This window comes from Aplidium turbinatum, chromosome 2 (assembly GCF_918807975.1).
Source record: "Aplidium turbinatum chromosome 2, kaAplTurb1.1, whole genome shotgun sequence".
In the NCBI taxonomy this organism is placed as follows: Eukaryota; Metazoa; Chordata; class Ascidiacea; order Aplousobranchia; family Polyclinidae; genus Aplidium; species Aplidium turbinatum.
The window spans coordinates 25,427,497-25,449,822 of record NC_137473.1 but is presented as its reverse complement, the minus strand read 5'-3'; the positions used below and the strand labels follow the sequence as shown (position 1 = coordinate 25,449,822).

The following is a 22,326-nucleotide window of genomic DNA, read 5'->3' as shown; positions in this document are numbered from 1 at the left end:
TGGCTGCTCTCTAGCAGCCTTCCAGTGTAGTCCGGGAACATCGTGAATCTGGGGTGGTAAAAGGATAGACCCTCGGCCCCAGAAGCTCAGACGACGACGACGATCACAATGAAGCAAAATGCGATAAACGATGAAGCAACCTGTAGTAACCTGAACAAATTAAATGAAATTTTTAAAACCTGTAAAAATCAAATGAAATTTGATTTTAAATTTGTAACCTGTGAAAATCAAAAGAAATTTATTTTATTTTGAAGTACTTGAGTTTAAATTTGTTTCTATGACGACATTTACCCACCAGTTCAGAACGCTTGTTCAGAAGGTGGTTACTATCGGCCTTTAGAGTGGCCAGCTTTTCAGCCAGAGGCAGTGCTTCCACTTCTGACAATTGATAAATCCTCTTCAAATTCCTTTTTTGTCCTGAAAAATCCCTTTTTTCTCAGTCGGAAATCTTTCAAAATTTCCTTCATAGGCGAGGTTATTTTTGACATTATTTAGGTTAAAAAAGGTGCTAATACAACTTTAAAGTTATTATAATCTCAGTTAAAGCCATTGTAATCTCGATTTTATGTCAAAGCAACGTTGTTTTATTAGAACAGTAGGCTGCACAAAAGCAGCCTATATTTTACAATAATATGGTTTACTTCCTTTGTTCACTGTCCATCCAAAAAACTGCTTGTCAGTTAGTCGGTTCTGGGACATTACCACCTGGTCCTGGACATCATTTACGAACTATCACTCTCATCTTTTCTACCAGGACTCCTAACCTATCCCTAACAGCGAAAATGCACAGGTGGTAAATGTCCAGTTTCAACAAACTATCCATCCAGATCCATTAACAAATTTATTTTTGTGTTTAGTTTTCCTTGATGCGCTAAGCCGCTAACTTAACACTATTGGCTAGGCTATCTCTTTTTTCTCCTTGTCAGTAACATCTTCACAATCATCTGAGACTGACTAAAAACTCAAGGATACTAGGCCTATTCATGATACTAACTCAGTCTGACTGTGTACACTATACATGTTGTATACACACTACTTGGCCTAGCCTTTATTATTATGACACCATAATCAGATAGCATAGGCAAAAACTAACTTTTATAAACCGGAAGCTTATCATTCCTAACTGTACGTCGAAAGTCGAACCTCAGTGAACTTTGTCATTGTTCAGTGCAGTTCAGTTGTTTTTTATTTCTGACCATCATATCAAAACAATACATGTCAACATAGCAAAGGTCGAGAAAAAGGTAGAAGCGACAAAACGCGAACGTTAAAACGTGCTTGTGACCGAAGTAAGTTATTGAGTTGAAAAAAATTTGGCACGGTCGCAACACCTTCAGAAAAATTTAAGATATGAAGGGAAAAGAAAAAAAAGAAAATGTTAAAAAACAAAAACAAATAAATTTAGGCTATAGCTTTATTAGCCCGCATAGCTTTAGCTGATATATTTAAGATTTGTATGGACAGTTGCTATGAAGATCGGCCATGGTGCGTTATCAAGAGTGCTGATGGTCTTAAGGGGAACACGTCTTGATGCGTTTAGCTCATAGCAAGAAGAGCAAGGCAGGCAAAGAAAACCCCACAAAGAAATCCTACCACGGGCAAAGCCATTTCAAGCGCAACGCACCATAGGCCTTGCACGACTCACAAAATAGATAGGCTATAACTTGACGACACTGAAAACAATGACGAAAACAAATAAAACAAACTAGCAAAAACAACATCATCATCTTTCGGAAATTCAATTTTACCCAGGGAAAGTTATGTCTGTAAATCAACGGATTACCTAATTTTAACTAAAAGAACTGAGAACTTACTCACTCACTGCAATCTGCAATCACGTCCAATTCCCAAAATGGCGAAAAATGAAATCAAGTGACAGAAAGGTGAGGATGGGAAAGAGAGCAAGAGGGGTTCCGGATGTCGAGGGACGACGGAAACCAGCTGTTCATCGTTATTCCAATCGTTGTTAGAACTTTTTAAAGGGAATATTAAAAAGTTTTTCTTTAAAATTGCTAAAAACAACAATTCCCTTTTTAAGACAAAATTTCCTTGTAAAATTGTTAAAAATCCTTAAAAAATCCTTCCTATCTTCATTTCCCTTTTTTATCCTTCAAAGCGTTGAAAAATCCCGATTTCGGGATAAAATCCTTCAAAGTGGAAGCACTGGCCAGAGGCCACAATTGTTACGACTATCCCCACTATAAGGCCGAGCACAGGTATGGATGGACCATGCTATTTTAGGATCAACACCCTTGTCCTTAAGGTCCCAAACTGCCTTAGATAGTTCCGTGCTGTTTCGTTTAGACCTATCCATGAAGGAACATTTATGGTTGGAAAAACGTTTTTTAAAAGTAGTTTCACAACAACCAATGTAATTAAGAACCTTCGGGCTGTCATCAATGGTGGCTTTGTAAACAACGGCCTTCTGCAAGCATTGCCCATTCAAACGACAATCTGGCTTCACCCTACAATTGCAACCAGACTGAGATGGTTCATTATCAGCCTGCAATATTGGTTTATTGTGGGAGGATATGATGCTTGCAACATTCGGAGTACAACTGTAGCTCAGCTTAATAGTATTACGGTTGAATATTTCATGCAATCTATGATGGGGCGGAAAGTGGATGGAAATGAGTTTGAAAAATGCCTTATCAATGTTGCTATCAACTGCAAGCTGAAAGGAGGATTAAACCATAAAATTTTCGACTTCTTTTCCTAGATGTGCGCAAGTTATTAGCAAGATTGTAGCAAACTCTCTCCGTAAAACCACTTTTCGAAAGGGCATCATTATAAACAGATGTGGTCTTATCAAATTCTTTCTGGTCAAATGATGTGGCGGTCTGGCGGACAATCGCTTTGCAATCATAGTCGGGATTTGTCTCTTAATGTTGGGTGGGTCAGTTTCAATTAGGCCAGTCTCCACAGTAATATTTAAGCCATGTTGTTTAAATAATTGAATGACATTTTTTCTCAAACGATCAACTTTTGGGCCAGATAAATTACGCAAAATAGCCAGACCATCATCACGATACAACCCAAGCACCTCAACCCGGAGGTACTGCAATACCGGGCAACCCGTGGGTGCGACAATAGTGCAGGCCCTTAGGGGCAAAAATGAGCATCTTTAGGCTAAACGTGTTATACGTTGTTTACTTGCATTTTTTTGTAGTTGATGAATCTAACTTCAATTTTAGTGGGTGCCGCAACTTTTTGGGTCACGTGATCACCTCCAAATTGGGGATTCCCCTCAATTCAATTTGAGCTCTTTTTACGGCATTTTTATGCAATTAGATAAGTTATTTTTTACATTTGAACTGACTGCGACTACAAAATACACGAGATAAAAATCACACAAAATTGTGTTATTAATGACGTCATTATGACGTCATATAATAATTTTTTGCTTGTTTTTTCTTTTATTGTAGTCGCTTGTTCGTTGTTTCATTTTTCTTTTTTTCATTTTATGATTAAACATATTGAATGTCACTTATATGCATTTTAATTTGTTAAATATCTTTCTAAGCTCTCTAATGTTTAGGTCCAATTGTAAGCATTAATTGTAAGGTCTAAAATGAGCTAAAGAGAAGCCATCATTCAGCCCCATTGCTCGGGGAAAACCAACTGGGAGATCATTAAGCTCGTAAAAGTTTCCAATTCTATCGTTTACCATGTTGTGAATAGATTTAAAGAACTTACTTTCAGGACTGGTGCTCACGTCAACTTCCAAGATTCTGGAGCAAGGAAATGTGGCTTCGTTCATTGCTTGATTTAAATCCCACGGACTTTTGTGTGTGGTCGTTATTGGAGGCAAAGGTCTGTTTCGTTGCTCACGCAAGTGTTGATGCTCTGACGCAATCACTCCTACGGAATGGGCCAAAATACCCCAGGATGAGCTATGTGTCTCGGTCGAAAACTTCCTACAAAGAATTGAGGGAGTTATCCAAGTAAAGGCTGGCCTCACTGAAAATAAATAAAGAAGTCTATTCTTAGTATTGTAAGCTCTCATCGTGATACCCTTTTGATAAATTTTATTTATTTTCTATGAATAAATCGTTTATAAGTTGGTCCAAGGACTTTCTGTTCACCCTGTAGATACTTATTCCACATCACAAAACATTGTAATACAGTATAGCCTACCTATTTCATTAATGTCTCATCTCACACATCTTCACCATTATTGCAATGTTTTTTTTAATGGATTTATTATATCATTGCTGAAAATTGAATGAGACTGTTCACCAGGCATTAAATTAAATAATATGAGATGTTCTACTGGTGCAAATTAAGCTAAACTATCACAAGATGTATACAGTGACAATCTGCTTTTATTCCGACGTTCCGTCAATCAGACACGACTGACTTCTTCAGGGGGCTAGACCAGGTAGTGACTGCCTGTCTAGCATGGCAAAACACAGGACCATGTTGCTGAAATCAACTCAACATGCAAAATAAAAATTCAACTTCTAGACAAAAAATTATCGTACGCAAAGTTTGAAATAATTTAGAAAAAGGAGGACTTACATATTAACTATCAACAAGAAACTTAAATAACAACAAGAGAGGAGAGTGAACAGCATGAGTCATGATGAATCGAGTTTTTATACGCACTACTGCACAGTTTTACAATCAGCATGAAACCAATTTAAAAAAAGTCAAATAACCACTAGTACAATAGTTTTTTGTAGATAGCAGGAAAAGAGATGCCATCATTCCGATTCATTACATGAGGCTTTTGATTGATGAACCAACTTTCAGAAAACATTCGCTTTCTATAATCACTTTCAACTTTTAGAATTTTAGAATTGCTCCAAGTTATCTTATGATCTGAAGTTATGGCATGCATGCAGGGAGCAGAATGTTCCGGGCGTTGATATTTGAAAGCTCTTTTGTGTTCATTAATGCGACATTTAAGATCTCGTTTTGTTTGGCCAACATAAATTAAATTGCAATCATCACAAGAAACTTGGTACACTAAACCTGATATTTCGCTTTGTTTCAAGGGGTCTTTTAAAGACGGCAAAAATTTACTTATTGTCAAGAAAGGTTTCAAAGCGACTTTTACACCAATTCCATTTAAGATACGCCGAATTTTTTCAGAAACTCCCTTCTCTCGTTTGACTTGTAGCAGCTTAGATTGGCAATGCCTCCTCGTGCAGCCAAGATACGGTAGTTGGGTCCAGTTGTCGAATACCAGTGATTCCACTTGGGGGTCGTAAGATGGAACATTCGTGGAGTATGTGTTGCATTGTTTGTTCTACCGCTCCGCAGACACATATCGGCGAATTATGCAACCCCCACCTAAACAGATTAGCTCCAGTACAGCCAACGTCACATCTGATCCTGTTCAATGTGACCCATGCCTTTCTTGAGAGGTCTGCTCCAGGAGGGATGGAGAGTGCTGGCATAACTGAAAACTGGGGAGGGATATGTGGCAGCTCGTTCCATTCTTGGGCCCATGTTTCCATGCAGCTGAAGTTCTTATCCACAAGTTGTATAGCATATCGATGGAATGGGCGCCTTGATGATAGGCGTTGAGGTCTGACTGGTCCATTTGTTTGGGAGTGACTATGGAGAAGGTGTTGAGGATCGAGTCTCGCATGTAGAGCCAGTTTGTAAGAGGCTTCTTCCCTACGGACATGAGCAGGAGCAATGCCAGCCAAAGTTGGCAGATAAGCAGTAGGTGTGGGGCGGAGACAGCCAGTGATGATGCGCAAGGTGTCGTTAATGCATACATCCATCTTTTTTGTGTGTCTGCTGCGGTTCCACACAGCTGAGGCATTGAAACTCCCTTAACATAAGGTAAAGAAACTGAAGACTTATACTGGGTAGAAGGAGGTACTAAACTTTTAGGTTGTCGTTGGCAAGCATGCTTTCTTGGAAATCCATTGAGGCGCAACGTATTGTGTAATGCTTTGTTCTGTCGTGAATGTTCATGCGGATCTGCGACATGTGTGTGAATGCGGTCATACAAAGTTTTAGCTACAGTAAGTTTTTGATGTTTTGGATGGTGTGAATTAAAATTTAAATATCTGTCAGTGTGTGTGGGTTTTTTGAAAATTGTAGTGGTCAATGTGTTTGTGGCATTGTGACGAATGACTAAGACGTCTAAAAATGATATGGAGTTGTTTTTTTCATGTTCTGTTGTGAATTGAATTGAAGAAGATATGCTGTTCAAATGTTGATGGAATTGGTTGACCGCAGACTTTTTTATAATGCAAAAAGTGTCATCTAATATCTCACCCAAAGTTGCGGTATCAATTAAAGCCATATTATTTTATTATATCATTGTTATGTCTGAGAGTGGCTGCTTGACTTAAAGACTTTGAACGGTCACTTTGCTGTGATGCTAATATTGTACATCTAAGTTTAGTTGCACCGGTATTGTGATCTTTTTTGCAGTTACATTATGTTTTGATTTGATAGTAGCCCACATTTAGGTTACTAGCACCAACCAATAAATAAATCCCTCTCTAAAAAAGGAATTGTATGATATTTGTTTTTGTAGTTTATATGAATTTGACTCCATTTATTGATATTGCGTGTGATGTGTCCCGATCACTTTTTATTGTTTTTGTCTCATTGAACATTCATTTGCATTATGTTTAAATTTGTCATATTGAGATGGTATGTTGGAGCCGTGATAACTTTATTTTATAAACTTTGCTCTTGCATTGTTTTTAAATTTTAGGCGTCCGAATACAAGTATAATCACCAAACATTCGTTAAAAAGGCGAAGGAATGGACAGACAAGTATGCAAAAGAAAACTATACTGTAAGTGTGGCAACATAAAATTAAGAGGTTTATTGGTTTTTCCACATAATAAAATCTTTATCAATTAAGGCCATGTGTCGTGTATGGCATGCTTCCCAATAATGAAGGCATAAGATGACATGCCGTTTACTAGCTTTTGTTCTTGCCCCCCAGACCCAGATGTAGGCCATAGGGTATGTTCTTTTGCTTTCATAAGTGATAAAGTTGTAGTCTATTTGAAATTACCAACGTTTTAACGTTGATTGGAAGTCACTATATTCTGACCTAAATAATCATTTCAACCAAAAGTCAAAGGCTATGCAGCAAGGCTGCACAGCTTTGCACCCATTTGATGAAACTCAACCGCTTCAGGAAAAGGAATGCTCTCGTGAAAGAGAATAAACAAACAGGCAGATTTATTTCAAATCTAAAAAGATTGAAAAAATTCATTTGACTTTTGCATCATTTGGAAATTTATAGGCTAGCAAAATCATTTATTGTCATAAAAATACTCCATTTATTTATAAACTTTGTTTTTCATGTTTTCAGGTCAAACTAAAAAGCTGTGCTCGACGTTTGAAAACTATGCGCAAAGGCTACTACTTTGCTTATACAGCAGTCCTCGAAATTAGCTTCCATCTACGACGGCAAAAACATTGCCGTCGCCAAATCAACAAACCTTGGATTTCGGCGGCAATTGCTGTATGCTTTAATCAAACGAAATTTTATGGGCTTCTTCATCATCGTGTGTCACACGGCGGTAGCCCAGAGCATCACGCACGCTATTTTATGCGCTGAAAATGCTCTTGTGAACTGTAAAAAGTTTGCAGCCTTATAAATACTGGCTTAATTGTTACGCAAAAGTTATTCTTTCATCGAATGCTTATTTTTGACCGGTGTCGTTCCGAATATAAAAAGTGGTACAAAATTGGATAAATGGTTCTTCGGCAGTAAAGAAAAGTAATGCTTCCGATCATATGGCATCGCGCGTTCATGAACGGGCAGTTTTGCGTCTTCAAGTATTCCAGTGACGACGCGACAACCTCATCCTCCGATGATTCCGATTCTCACTAGTTCTTTATCCAACAGACTTTGTGTTGCTCGCAGTATCCTAATTTTGCCGAAAATATGTTAGTGTACTGTATACGTAAATCGAGGCAATCTTCTCGCAGGGAGCTATTGATTTGTTATCGGTACCTAATTGAGCAATTAACGTTATTTCATGATAACATCGCTAGATGTTGAATTAATGTAAAACAAACGTAAATTTCTTATTGGGCATTGTTGTTACGCGATATAACTCGTCGGGAAAATTAAATCGATTTGTGCTAACTCGAACGTTGAATCAACCCAAAATTAACTTACTTTTCCCCCCAATGAGTTATAACGTGAATCACCGTAACGTGAATCAGCGTGCGTATCGCGTTGATCGCTTTACCGCTGCTTTTGGTATTATTACATCACAACAAATCAAACAGTGCGGTCGTGATAGACTATTCAATTATTTTTTTTCTCTTCTCGTTTTACATGTTTTGGTACAATTTTTTCGTAATAAACGTTCACAGCATTTGCCGAGGAAATTTCAACTTTTGCAGTTTGGCCTCGTCAACGGTTTTGCGAAGTAAAAATATGCTAATTTTGAAGACTGTGTGAGTGTTCACTGCAAGTAAAATAGTCCGAGGTGAGGTTCTGGTGCGATGTTTCTGCAGATTAAACTCACGCTGCGAGTAAATCAAACAGGAAGAAATTTTGAACAATTTTTGTCCGAATTAAATACTCATTTTGCGACGGCATTTGTATTGCCGTAGCAGAATGGCCATTATGACGTTTGCGGCATCAATTGCCGTGTGCCGCCGCTAATTTCGAGGACTGCAGTAGTTCCCGCTTATTAAGCCCACCTCGGGACCGGACGATGTTAGGCTTATTAAGCGGGAAACGAATTTTTGCCACTCCTGTACGCATGATTGACTATGGCCGACTAAACTATCGCTAATAGTTTGCTTAATCTGTTAACAAGGATCGGTTCTTCCCAAAAATTGCGTTTTTTGCAAGTTGTGTCAGCAACAAGCCCTGTTTTGTACGGTAAACACTAGAACCATTGAATCGACAAGGATGAAAGAGAAACATGACCTGTAAGAAAAAAAAGTGTGGGTTTCGCAAACGGAAAATTAAAATTTCCCCCTTGTCGATTCTATTATCATCTTCTAGCCATCTACTGTTTACAGCAGGGCTACTCAACTGGCGGACCTTCTGGTTGTTGATGGTGGACCTTGGGCTTCTGGAAGATGTGCAAACAGGTAATGAAAGTCGGTGTTGAATTCTAATTAATGCAATCTCAGACCACTTCCCAGTTATGCATGGTACAAACATTGGAAAACCCTCAGTTACATGTCATCAATATACCAGATCATTTAATTTCTCAAACATACAAAATTTCTCAAATGCTCTAGAAAATGTGGACATCACTTGTTGCTTAAATCAAACTGATGCTGATAAAGCTTATGAGTCATTCATAGGAGCATATACCAGTCAATTTAATAAGCATTTTCCTTTACAAAAAACACCTTTAGTTTAAAAAAGATTAATTCTTGGTTTGATAAAGAACTACTACATCTATTACGAAGAAATGAGCGTTTGTTTAAAAAGTACATATCAAATAAAACTATTCACTCCAAAAAGAACTACACCTCTGCAAGAAACTTATACTTTCATACAGTTCAACAAAAAAAGAAGGAATTTTTTAAATCTAAATTTGAAAAGCAAAAGTTTAATATGAAAGCTACTTGGCAAACAATCAACAATCTATTAGGTAAATCCCGGTCTAAGACTAACCATTAGGGTGGCTCTTATTTGGCAAAAAATGAAAAAAATTTGAATTTTGTGTGGGACACCCTTTGAAAAGGTGAGGTTGTCAGAAAAAATAACTCTTGCAAAAAATTTTTGAATTTGAAATTGATTTAGAGGTGGCCCTCCCCCCCTAAAGTTTTGCGCCCTCCTCCAAATACCAAATCTGCATATCTCAAAAACTGCTTGAGCTAGAGATACGGTTTTTGTGTCAAAAGATGCAGAAAGCATGATTTCCTATCTGCTTTCTGAACAGTGATTGCGTCTATCTTGAGTAGAAAAGCAGTTATTAGAAAAAACCTGTTTTCGGTATTCTAGCACAAAACAGTGCTAAACAAGTATTGTGGCCCAAGCTATTCAATAAACAAAGTTCATAAACTAACCTGTAAAATTGGTAAAGCAATAAACGAAATAAGTATTTCTAAACTTTTATGCATTCATGCATAGCTAAAATGCCCGTTTTTTGTCATATTCCTTGGAGAAACTCTTGAGCGTAGAATCCGCTTTCAAGCTTCAGGTGCTATGCATCGCACTTGTTGCATGGCGAAGGCGATTTATGCAAAAAGCTTGGTCTGCATTTATGGTATCTGTCTGAAGAAATGGTTGAACTAGCCTTGTTTGACTCTCGATTGTCTGTGGAAAGTAAAAAGCTAATGGTGGCAACCATGTTAAATGAAACAGCAGAACGTTCACCATGGAGACGAAGCATCAAAGTACTGTAGATGCGTTTCTTAGCAACAAGGGTCTAGAACAGTATTGCACCTCTAATTCAAAATGGCTTCAGCTGTTGGGTGAAGAACTGAAGATGAAGCAATAATTATACTTTCAAAGGATCCTGCTCATTGGACTGAAGATGGTGCATTTATTCAAGCTTTACACATGGCGAAGGGACTTTCAGTAGTCAATGACAGAGCAGAGAGAGGAGTTGCTCTAAGTCTAATCCCGGATTTTAACAAACTCCCAACTGATGATGAGTACCAACTTCAGTTTCTTTTGCAAGTTGTTACTGAGCACAGGAAACTGTTGAATCCAAATTCCAACAAGAACAATATTGTCGATTCTTCTTCGTTTAAACCTTCTTTGTTACTCCAGGGGTCAAGGGGCTCTGTCTTTTACCACCCTTGGGCAGTGCCGATGCGGTTTAGATGCTTGAGCAGGTGTCGAGCAGCAATTGCATTGATTCGTCATCCAGTTCAAGCAGACCACGCACACCATTTGGCGCAGTTACAGATGGTGTGGTCTGTGGTTTGTTCCTCTATGCCGCACTCACAGATTGTGGATGGAGCCATCCCCCATTTGTGCATGTTTGAACGGAATAGTCTCACTCCAGTAGCCTAGTACGCAGGCGGTTGTGCCACACCCAGGCCTTCCTTGGCAAACTATGCATTCTGGTTGGATGGGGGCTGGTGTCAGAGATAAAACTTTAGAGCCTTGAGGAGTTCTTCTTCTACTCTGAGCTCCATTTGTTGTCCTCCCAGGTAGCCGCGCTGATGGATTGGTTTTCAGCGGTTTTCATCAGGAGTTGTGCGTCACATACAAATGGGTGTCTCGATTTCAGTTGCCGAGGATGCTCGATTGCTCGCTCACAGACTTGTAGAGACTTGAGTGGAGCAAGTGGTTGGGGTTCGTAGTGCAGAGAAAGAGACAGGATGGCTTCTTCGCGACAAAACTCAGCTGGTTGGTTGCCTGCAAGGACAGGGAAATTGTCCGATGGTGTAGGTCGCAGACATCCTGTCACAATACGCAAGGCAATATGTAAAATATTGTCGATAATATCGCTTCTTGCAGTACTGACCAGAATTACATTTTGAAATGAACATCGTTACCAGTGTTCCTTCTAAGGTGCAAAAATTAAGAAAAAAAAACGAAATTTTATAGACGGTTTCGTGGTCACAAAAAAGGTTGTAAAATCAAGATTTTGTCAAATGCGTTTTTTTCTAAATAACTGCTTTTCTACTCAAGATAGATGCATTCAATGTTCAGAAAGCAGATAGAAAACCATGTTTTCTGCATCTTTTAACACAAAAACCGTATCTCTAGCTCAAGTGGTTTTCGAGATACGCAGATTTGGTATTTCGAGGGAGGGCACAGAACTTTAGGGGGGGAGGGCCACCCCTAAATCAACTTCAAATTAAAAAAAAATTTGCAAGAGTTATTTTTTCTGACAACCTCACCATTTGAAAGGGTGTCCCAAGCAAAATTCAAAAACTCAATTTTAAGAGCCACCCTACTAACCATGGCATCAAAATATATGATAGTACAGTCACTGACAGATTAATTATTGCAAATCACTTCAATGATCACTTTTCCTGCGCTGCCCATTCCCTTACAAGAAAAATTCCCAAATCAAATACAAAATTTTCAACATATCTTGATTCTTCATGCTCTGAGACAATTTATATTTATCAAACTACTCTGAATGAAATAAATAATATTATTCATGTCATGCCAGCAAAAACTAACAGTGGCAACGATGAAATAGCATCCATAGTTGTAAAGTCAACCCCAAACAATATACTGCATGCTTTAACTCATATATTTAACTTATCTTCAACAAGTGGAAAATTCATAAATTCATTTAAGTTGGGGAAGGTGATACCATCTTTAAAAAGGGTAGCTGCAAAGATTCAAACAACTACAGACCAGTCAGCCTACTACCTGTTTTTTCAAAGATATTAGAAAGAATCATGCACAACAGATTATACTCTTTTTTAATTAGACATAAATTTTTCTATAACAATCAATTTGGTTTCAGGAAAAATCATTCCACAAGCCATGCTGCTTCAATGCTAATAGAAAGTATCACCAGTATACTCAATGACAACCATCTTGCATTAGGAATCTTTCTTGATTTATCTAAAGCATTTGACACCATTGACCATAAAATATGGGTCCACGTCTTTTAGGCGCAGACAGTTAGGCGCCGGTCAAATAGGCGCGCACACTGTGGCGTCTGGATATTTAGGTGCGGGGCACTGTGGCGCCCGTTCATTTACGTGCTATTCCTAGTAAAGTCTGCAGATTGTATCAGCTTGGCAGGTGGGGCAATGCTTTTCACATAAAATGTTATATAAATATTGAACAAAAAATATGTTATTTTGTTAATTCACGTGTGGAGATGAGGTGCGAGATAACGTTCTACTACTCTTTATATTAGCACATCTCCACAGGACATTTGCTATGCATCCTGAACACAGGTTGCAGCCAGATGGAACCTTGCTTAATCTGTTGTCTTTCGCAATTACTTCTACTCGGATGGATTGGTCGTGTGGCGAGTACGTATGAGACAACGCTCTACTACATGAATACATTTCTATAGGGCATATGAACCCTGGCTACAAGTTGCAAGCATAACGGTGCGACTTTGCTTGTTATTAAACCTAGTCGGGGTTTTGACGGAAAACTAAGTTATTCTTCACTCAAGCTTACCACCCGCTTGAATATAGGCTACGGTATATTTTTTACTGATGTTTAGTGTAGTTATTATTTGACTCACTATAAGTGAACTCAGTCATGTTTGGAAACTTGAAACCTAGTCTAACAACAAATAAATGCCGAACACGCACATTAAAATACAATATACTTTTCTGTTCAATATAACATTTTGTGTGAAAAGCATTGCCGGTTTAAGCAGCTTCACTCACGGAAGCCATGACATATTTTTCTGTTCAATATAACATTTTGTGCGAAAAGCATTGCCCTACCTGCCAAGCTGATACAATCCGCAGACTTTATTAGGAATAGCACCTAAATGAACGGGCGCCACAGTGCTCCGCACCTAAATATCCAGACACCACAGTGTGCGCCTATTTGATCGGCACCTAACTGTCTGCGCCTAAAAGACTTGCTCCCTAAAATATTGCTAGCTAAATTGTATCATTTCGGAATAAGAGGCGTGGCCTATGACTGGTTCATGAGTTACCTGAGTAATAGAAAACAAAGAGTGGTTTTCAATGCCACACTATCTTCTAATGTTAACAACATATCTTTGTGTGTCCCACAAGGGTCTATCTTAGGCCCCCTTCTATTTCTGATTTATGTAAATGACTTTCCTAACTGCCTTCAACATGGAACTGCAATTATGTTTGCAGATGACACCACCATTATGTATAAAAATAAAACCGTTTTTACTGTGTATGATATGGCAAATCAAGAGCTTGTATGCATAGATCAATGGCTATCAACAAATCGATTGTCTCTAAATGTCACCAAAACCAAACATTTATTATTTTCAAGTCAAGGAAGCAAGTCACTATCATGCAACCCACCCTTGAATATTCGAAAAAACAACATAGAACAAGTTGCTTCAATAAAGTTTCTGGGAATAATTATAAACGAACATTTGTCATGGAAATCTCATATGGAAATCTTGCTTCAAAAAATAAGATCAACACTCTGCGTGACAAAAAAATTAAGCCTTTCCTAAACAAACAAGCACTTCTCTCCATTTACCATTCTCTAGTTGAGAGTCAGATATTATATTGTATCTCAACATAGTGTCATGAAAACAAAACTACATTGCAAAAGCTGCAACGTACATGCAATAACTTTCTTCGTATTGTATTTGACATTGACCGCAGAGAAAGCATAAAAGGAGTTATGGAACTCAATAATTTAAAATCAATTAACCACATGAAAAATACAGAGATTGCAACTTTCATGTTTAAATATTCAAAAAAGCTACTTCCCACAACATTCAGTGATATAATTATGTGTAAACAATCAAGTAGCCTAACCACAAGAAGTAACTCTCCTTATATTTCTATATATTGCAGAATTAACACTTGCAAACAATCAATACGGTACATGGGGCCAACAGGTTGGAACAAGCTTCCAATTACTATAAGAAATGAATGTAAAACTGTAAAAGGCTTTAAATCAAAAATGAACAAGCTAAATCTTCCTTGAAATAATCCTACCGTATTTACTTGATTGTAAGCCGCGGCTTATAAACTTTTTTTTCCATCATGTTTGCGGTTTAAATTCAAGGGCGGCTTACAATCAAAGGCGGCCAGTGGCGCGGGAACTGTTTTTCTCTAGGGGGGGCTGAAGCTGTCGTAGTGCTGTCAGCTTCTGGGGGGCTTCGCCCCCCAGACCTCTCTTATGTGGAAGTGCCAACAGATGAAAAGCGGCAACAAAGCTGCTGTTCAGGAAATTAAAATAAAAACGAACAAATTAGAAAGTGATATGGAAAGAACGGTTTGTGGAAATGAGCTTTAACAAGCTTCCGAAGATTGATTTTCGCTCAAGTGTTTTCTCTATGAACTGTGTCATGAGTTCTTTGACATCGACAGTGTATTGGTGGACATGCATCAACGCAAGATGAGTTTTGTGCCATTGAGCTTCTCAACCACGTTTTCAGGCGTCTAGAGCAGAAAAAGAACGTTCTGATGATGCAGCTCAAAACGGGAGGCAAAGGCAGAGCTCCACGAATTTTCGCGTTTCTTTGAAAAGGTCTCGTGTTTGAGGGTGTAGTTGCGATATTATCTCAGCAACCTTTTGAATGGAGTTTGCGGATTTTCCACATAACATCGCTGAACAAGGTAAGTTCCGTTTGTAGGCTATCTTTTCTGATGGCATCGGGTAAGCTGATCTCAGTATCAGATCTTTCCTCGCCGTTTGCACAGCTCAGAAGGGCCTTCTCTGTGTTGGCTACTGTAAGCAGATCCGCCTGGTCGATCTTCGATCAAGCTCAATTTGAACCAAATCAAGGGCTTTGATGTAGGCCTTATTGCCGTTTCCACGCTCCTTCTACCGCAGACGACAAAGCATCCGTTTCCTTTGTGTTTCGAAATCGAGTTTTGCTCACTCGGGGTCTTGACATCTTTTGGCGTCTTTAGGTTATTGACAGACGCAAAAACGTTTGCTACTGCCATAAGCTTAGAAACGAATTCATTTTTTCTGAGATTTTTGACTCGAATATGTTTGCACGTGCGTCTCCTCATATTGCATTATCTTCTGTCATGTCGGTCAAGATATGTCAAAGCAATATCATGTATTACTGTAATGTTCAGAAGTAAAGCATGAAATGTAGATATTGCAGAATGATGTCCAATAAACGATGGACCGTCGTGTTAGTAGTAGGGAGGGTTGCTAGTACTGCTACTGCGAGGTATAGCTCCTTGTGATTGACGACTCATTATTGCGAATGATGAGCGTGACCACACGTAACAGGAACTCGATTCATCGTAGCAATTATTGTTCAAAATTTTTCTGAAAATATGTTATGTACCTTAAATTGTAAGAATTTTGTAGGGGGGGGCTGAAGAAATTATTGAAAATTCCAGGGGGGCTGAATTTTCTCTAGGGGGGGCTGCAGCCCCTTGAGCACCCCTACTTCCCGCGCCCCTGAAGGCGGCTTACATTTTTTGTTTTTGCCTTTTTCCTTGTCGACTTTGCCATAGATGTTTTGCCGTAGCCTACTGCCTTGTCTGATGCCGACAATTGTGAAGTTGTGACGTGCATTTTAAATTGTCACGTGCATTTATGACGTGTATTCGAGAGAACAAAAGGAGTTGTCAGTTTCATTAACAAACTAAACAAAACAGTTTTATTATGGTCAGGGTTGCCAACCTTGCGGTTTTCAAAATTACTTTGTAAAATTATAAGATCATATAACAGTATTTGCAGCTTACATTCAAGGGCGGCTTACATTAAATTTTTAACACTATCACATGCGGGTGCGGCTTACAATCAAGGGCGGCTTACAATCAAGTAAATACGGTATCTAAGCATTACATGCACCAAACATACTAATATTTTTTTTTTGCCCAGCAATGATAGACCAATGTGTGTAGATTTATTAGCAAACTAGTAAGATTGTAAATACTCCTACTGGCTTTCTGGTTCTTGTGTTGTTTTTTTGTCCACAGAAGTTCTACAGTCTGCAAAACTTTTTCCATCTTCTTTGACCAATCGCCATCTTTCGGTGAAGCGGTGGCCATGTGCTCCAACCAGTTGTTTTATATCAATATCTTGGATTGGATCGTCATGCTATTGTCTGTTTGTTGATATTACTATTTCTCATATTACTGTGACATGCCACTACTACGTCCCAGCTAGCGATGCCTGTCATTTTTGCATTAATTCAACGTTTGCTAACGTTGGATCGGTGTGGAAGTGACGAGTTTAACTGACTGAGGTATAAAATTATCGCTTTATCAACGCAACTTTTTATCAAAGCGCGCTTGACATCTTCAAGACATAACTTCTCTGGGTATAATTGAATTTCCGCAAGATGATGATGTTGTTTTTGCTAGTTTGTTTTATTTGTTTTCGTCATTGATTCGTATCGTCAAGTTGTATCTTTTTTGTGAGTCGTGCAAGGGAAAATGCCTGCAAAAAAATTACGATCTGTGACAAGAAAATTCAAGCTTCTGAAGCCTCCAGCATTTCAATGGCGAATCGATCGTCTTTCAGTTCACGCCCTGCGTGTTCACGATAATTAATTGTCTCCCATTTATTCATTTCTTGCTCAATTTCAACAGATTTGCTATCGTTGAAAAGCACAAGCATAGATCTAACCAACTAAGTTAATATCAAATCCCAAAATACTACTAGCTCCATCTAGTGGCCACCTAAACTTGACCAAATTCAAACCATCACCAAAGCTTCATTTTAAATGATAAACAATCTAAATCAAATCCAATTAAAAGAACATGTCACTGTTTATTGAAGGGCTAACCTTCATTTTTATATCTTATTTAATATAGGAGCAATCGTTGTTCGAAGACAGCTCCCCAACGAAGCTTTTTCCCAATGCATTTCAATGACGAATCGATCGTCTTTCAGTTCACGCCCTGTGTGATCACGATAATTAATTGTCTCCCATTTATTCATTTCTTGCTCAATTTCAACAGATTTGCTATCGTTGAAAAGCAGAAGCATATATCTAACCAACCAAGTTAATATCAAGTCCCAAAAAACAACTAGCTCCATCTAGTGGCCACCTAAACTTGACCGAATTCAAACCACTATCAAAAGTTTATTTGCAATGATAAACAATCTAAATAAAATCCAATTAAAAGAACATATTACTGTTTATTGAAGGGCTAACCTTCATTTTTATATCTTTTTTAATATGCGAGCAATCGTTGTTCGAAGACAGCCCACCAACGAAGCTTTTGCCCAATGCATTTCAATGACGAATCGATCGTCTTTCAGTTCACGCCCTGTGTGATCACGATAATTAATTGTCTCCCATTTATTCATTTCTTGCTCAATTTCAACAGATTTGCTATCGTTGAAAAGCAGAAGCATATATCTAACCAACCAAGTTAATATCAAGTCCCAAAATACTACTAGCTCCATCTAGTGGCCACCTAAACTTGACCGAATTCAAACCACTATCAAAAGTTTATTTGCAATGATAAACAATCTAAATAAAATCCAATTAAAAGAACATATTACTGTTTATTGAAGGGCTAACCTTCATTTTTATATCTTATTTAATATGCGAGCAATCGTTGTTCGAAGACAGCCCCCCAACGAAGCTTTTTCCCAATGCATTTCAATGGCGAATCGATCGTCTTTCAGTTCACGCCCTGTGTGATCACGATAATTAATTGTCTCCCATTTATTCATTTCTTGCTCAATTTCAACAGATTTGCTATCGTTGAAAAGCACAAGCATAGATCTAACCAACTAAGTTAATATCAAATCCCAAAATACTACTAGCTCCATCTAGTGGCCACCTAAACTTGACCAAATTCAAACCATCACCAAAACTTCATTTTAAATGATAAACAATCTAAATCAAATCCAATTAAAAGAACATGTCACTGTTTATTGAAGGGCTAACCTTCATTTTTATATCTTATTTAATATAGGAGCAATCGTTGTTCGAAGACAGCTCCCCAACGAAGCTTTTTCCCAATGCATTTCAATGGCGAATCAATCGTCTTTCAGTTCACGCCCCTGTGTGATCACGATAATTAATTGTCTCCCATTTATTCATTTCTTGCTCAATTTCAACAGATTTGCTATCGTTGAAAAGCAGAAGCATAGGTCTAACCAACTAAGTTAATACCAAGTCCCAAAAAACTACTAGCTTCATCTAGTGGCCACCTAAACTTGACCAAATGCAAACCATTACCAAAACTTCATTTTAAATGATAAACAATTTAAATCAAATCCAATTAAAAGAACATGTTACTGTTTATTGAAGTGATAACTTTCATTTTTATAGCTTATTTAATATAAGAGCAATCGTTGTTCGAAGTCAGCCCCCCAACGAAGCTTTTGCCCAATGCATTTCAATGGCGAATCGATCGTCTTTCTGGATTCGCATTGCGTGTTCACGATAATTAATTGTCTCCCATTGATATTGAAAAAATGCTAAAGTCATAGAAAGGATTAGGATCAGGCACACAAATAGCCTAATTGGTGGTGTAGGGGAGAGTGGGGAGGTTTGAGCCACTGGGAGGTTTGAACCATGGCTGTTATTGCGGATACCATAAAAGTAGAAATGACGTAACTATGTCTGTAGACAGAGGAAGTAAAGTGATTCCAAAGCATGTCTACGTTAGAGCGATAGCAGCAGCGATTTTAGCGCAAGCAGGTTAGAACTTGTTTTCCTTGCAAAAAGTAAATTTTAGGAATTTCAGTTTGTAGCTGCATGCCATCTTCGCTGTTTTACTTAGGCAATAGTTAATACTACCATGAGTAGTCCTATCTAAAAGGTGTTTAATGATGCTGGCAAATGCTCTGTAAGTGAAAGATTTAATAGCTGATTAGACAAGTTTCTTAAAATGGTGGCAACAGGGAGGTTTGAACCAGTTGATTCGGGAGGTTTGAACCGGTGGCTCAAACCTCCCAGAAGAAAATAAGTTTTAGTAGCTTCTTCTGAAATAGTTTGCGGTCTGTAGTAGTCAATGTATTGTAAGTCTAGTGCTTTAGTATGCATTTGGCTACTTATAAATAGGCTATACAGTCTATGTTAACTGTAGTAATATTGCTTACACAGGGTATTCCTATTGGCCACAGTAAATTACAAGCATTAGTTGAATTTAAGTTTTTATTTCCATCACTATGCCTCGCAAACATGTTAGAACTACAAGCCACGCATCAGCCACTCGTGAGGAGATGTTGCTTGCTTTGGAGGAAATAAAGAATGGAATGTCGATCAGAGAAGTTGCCAAAAGAAGACATATTAACAGGACCACTTTAGGTCGCTATTACAAAGAGTGCAATCGTCCTGGATCTGATAATGGTAGACTCTCAGAAAACATTGGCTATAATAGAACGAAGGTAAAAAGTCTGGTGTTTCCTTGGGAGTTGGAAAGTCTGCTCGCACAGCACATAAAAGACCTGGACGATAGATTTCACGGACTCACACGCACCAAATGCCGTGAGTTGGCTTTCAGTTTGGCTGACAAGAACAACATTCAGATGCCAAGTAACTGGGTGGTTTCTAAGATGGCAGGTTTGTTTTATTTTAAGCCTATGTTGTTTAAAAATTGAATGAGACTGTTCACCAGGCATTTAATTCAATAACATGATACGCTCTTCTGGTGTAAAATAAGCAAAACTATCACAAGGTGTTTTTAGTGATAATCTGCATTTATTTTCCGACGTTTCGTTAATCAGACACGATTAACTTGTTTATTAATTCTGTGTAGAAAATTGTGTACGGTAGCACATTGTAGATCACATTGGTTTGTTTTTTCGACATTACTCAACACACACCACCTCTCAATTCTTTCCCATAAACTTTTGCAGGAATTGACTGGTTTGAAGGTTTCAAGGAGAGACACCATCTGACATGTCGTAAACCAGAAGCGACGTCTTTAGGAAGAGCGACAGCTTTCAACAAAACAACTGTTGGGGAGTTTTTCGACAACCTTGGAAGAGTTATGGACAGGTCTCGTAACAATAGCCTAACATTGCTTTGTACTTAGCAATTCTTATGATCTGAAAAAGGCTTCATTGTATCGTTTTGTGTTTTAGGTACAACTTTGCTGCAAGTAGAATATACAACCTTGATGAAACAGGTGTCACAACCGTGCAAAGACCAAATCATATCGTGACAACGAAAGGAAAAAAACAAGTTGGTTCTGTGACATCTGCAGAGAGAGGAGAACTTGTAACAGTTGTATGTGCTGTCAGTGCTTCAGGTGTTGCCATTCCCCCCATGTTTATCTTTCCAAGAGTAAGATATAAGGAGGAATTTGTTAGACATGGACCAGCAGAATCCATTGGAGAAGGTACCAAATCTGGGTGGATTAACGAAGAAAAATTTTTGGTCTACTTGAAACATTTTGTGAAGCATAGTGGTTGTTCCCCCTCTCAACCTGTCCTCTTAATTCTCGACAACCATGAGTCTCACGTTTCTTGGGAGGCTGTGGAGTTTGCTGATAAAAGTGGCATTGAATTGCTGACTTTGCCTCCTCACACTTCTCACAAACTTCAACCGCTTGATAAATCAGTGTTTGGGCCATTTAAAGGCTATTACAACCAGGCTGTAGATGGATGGATGCGAACCTACAACAACAAAACTTTTCGGATTTATGACATTCCACAATGCGTTAAGGAGGCTTTTTTAAACGCTATGACGCCAAGGAACATCACTTCTGGCTTTGCCTCTACAGGAATATATCCTTTTAACAAAAGTATATTCACAGACACAGATTTTGCCCCATCACTTCTGAGTGATAGACCAAATCCCCAAACAAGTAGGCCTACCTCCCATCAACCTGAAGTGAATGAAGCTAATGTTATGGCCGCAGTTCCCAACACTATTGCTAACCGATCAACTGATAATGCTTATTTCTTTGAAGGTGCGACACATTTACCCGTATCTTCATTGCAAGATCTCGAGGAATATCACGCCTCAGAAAGCTTCATACCACCCAACGAAGTTATTCCATTACCATCAAGCAAAACCCCAAGAGTTCAACGCAAAAGGAAACGAGTAAAAAGTCGGGTTCTCACAGAGACTCCAGAAAAACAGGCAATAAAAATTCAGCACGAAGAAAGACGTGCAAAGCAGGAAAAATTGCTCAGAAGAAAACAAAAAATTATTAGACCAAAGCCAAAGAAACCCCCCACAAAACGTGTGCTAGCTCTTAATGAAAGCTCAAGTTCTGATGAGGATGATGCAGTTCCTTTGAACGATATGTCAGACACAGCATCAGAGAGTGGAAGTAGTGTAAATGAAGAGCAAAATCCCAAAGAACTTGCTGTAGGAGATTTTGTTGTTGTTAAATTTAATACCAAAGAGAACACACGTCATTACATTGGCAAGATAGATGACGTGGGCACAATCGACGAGGAGCCTGAAGCTCGCTTCTTGCAAAAGGTTCCATCTACAAATAAGAGTGGAAAGCCATCATTTACATTCAAAGAAAATGATGAAGGGTCTTTTCCACGAAGCGACATAGTAAAAGTTTTACCCAATCCACAAAAAGCGGGAGGAACTGCAAGAAGGGAGAGCCATTTTATATTCAATTGTTGCCTGAAAGAGTTCAATTTGGAATGATAACATATTGATGTTGACAATGCTTAATTACTCTTACGAGACAGTTGATTGACAGTTACTGGTCGTTGTTTGTGTTGCATGTTTTTTATTATTTTTGTACTTATACCGCTGTAAATGTTTGAGACATCTTTTTCATTGATTATTTGTGAAACAATGTGTATTTATCCAACTTTGAAAAGGTGGGTTAAATTACCCCAGTGTGGTTCAAATCACCCTTTTGAGTGGTTCAAATCACCCCAACCCAAGGGTGATT

The 22,326-nt window shown here is 38.4% G+C and overlaps 2 protein-coding genes across 4 annotated transcripts in view; both read left to right on the top strand.

The window, feature by feature from the left end:
- Positions 1-17,701, top strand: part of LOC145787485 (ubiquitin-conjugating enzyme E2 T-like) — a 43,206-nt gene extending 25,505 nt beyond the window's left edge. The window contains exons 4-6 of one of the 3 annotated variants that reach the window (XM_082599253.1): positions 6,689-6,772; positions 8,980-9,048; positions 16,468-17,701. In XM_082599253.1, the coding sequence (XP_082455379.1) occupies positions 6,689-6,772; positions 8,980-9,012 (117 nt within the window). In that variant the 3' untranslated portion in view covers positions 9,013-9,048; positions 16,468-17,701. Of the gene's footprint in view, positions 1-3,702; positions 4,117-6,688; positions 6,773-8,976; positions 9,049-16,467 lie in introns of those variants that run through there. The other 2 variants (XM_082599247.1, XM_082599239.1) reach the window with 2 other exon arrangements.
- A 1,865-nt stretch (positions 17,702-19,566) lies between these two features.
- On the top strand, positions 19,567-22,073 carry LOC145788457 (uncharacterized). Its single transcript, XM_082600223.1, has 3 exons — positions 19,567-20,018; positions 20,315-20,456; positions 20,543-22,073. The coding sequence occupies exons 1-3, from the start codon at positions 19,625-19,627 to the stop codon at positions 22,071-22,073; spliced, it is 2,067 nt and encodes a 688-aa protein (XP_082456349.1). The 5' UTR covers positions 19,567-19,624.
- Positions 22,074-22,326: the final 253 nt, after the last annotated feature.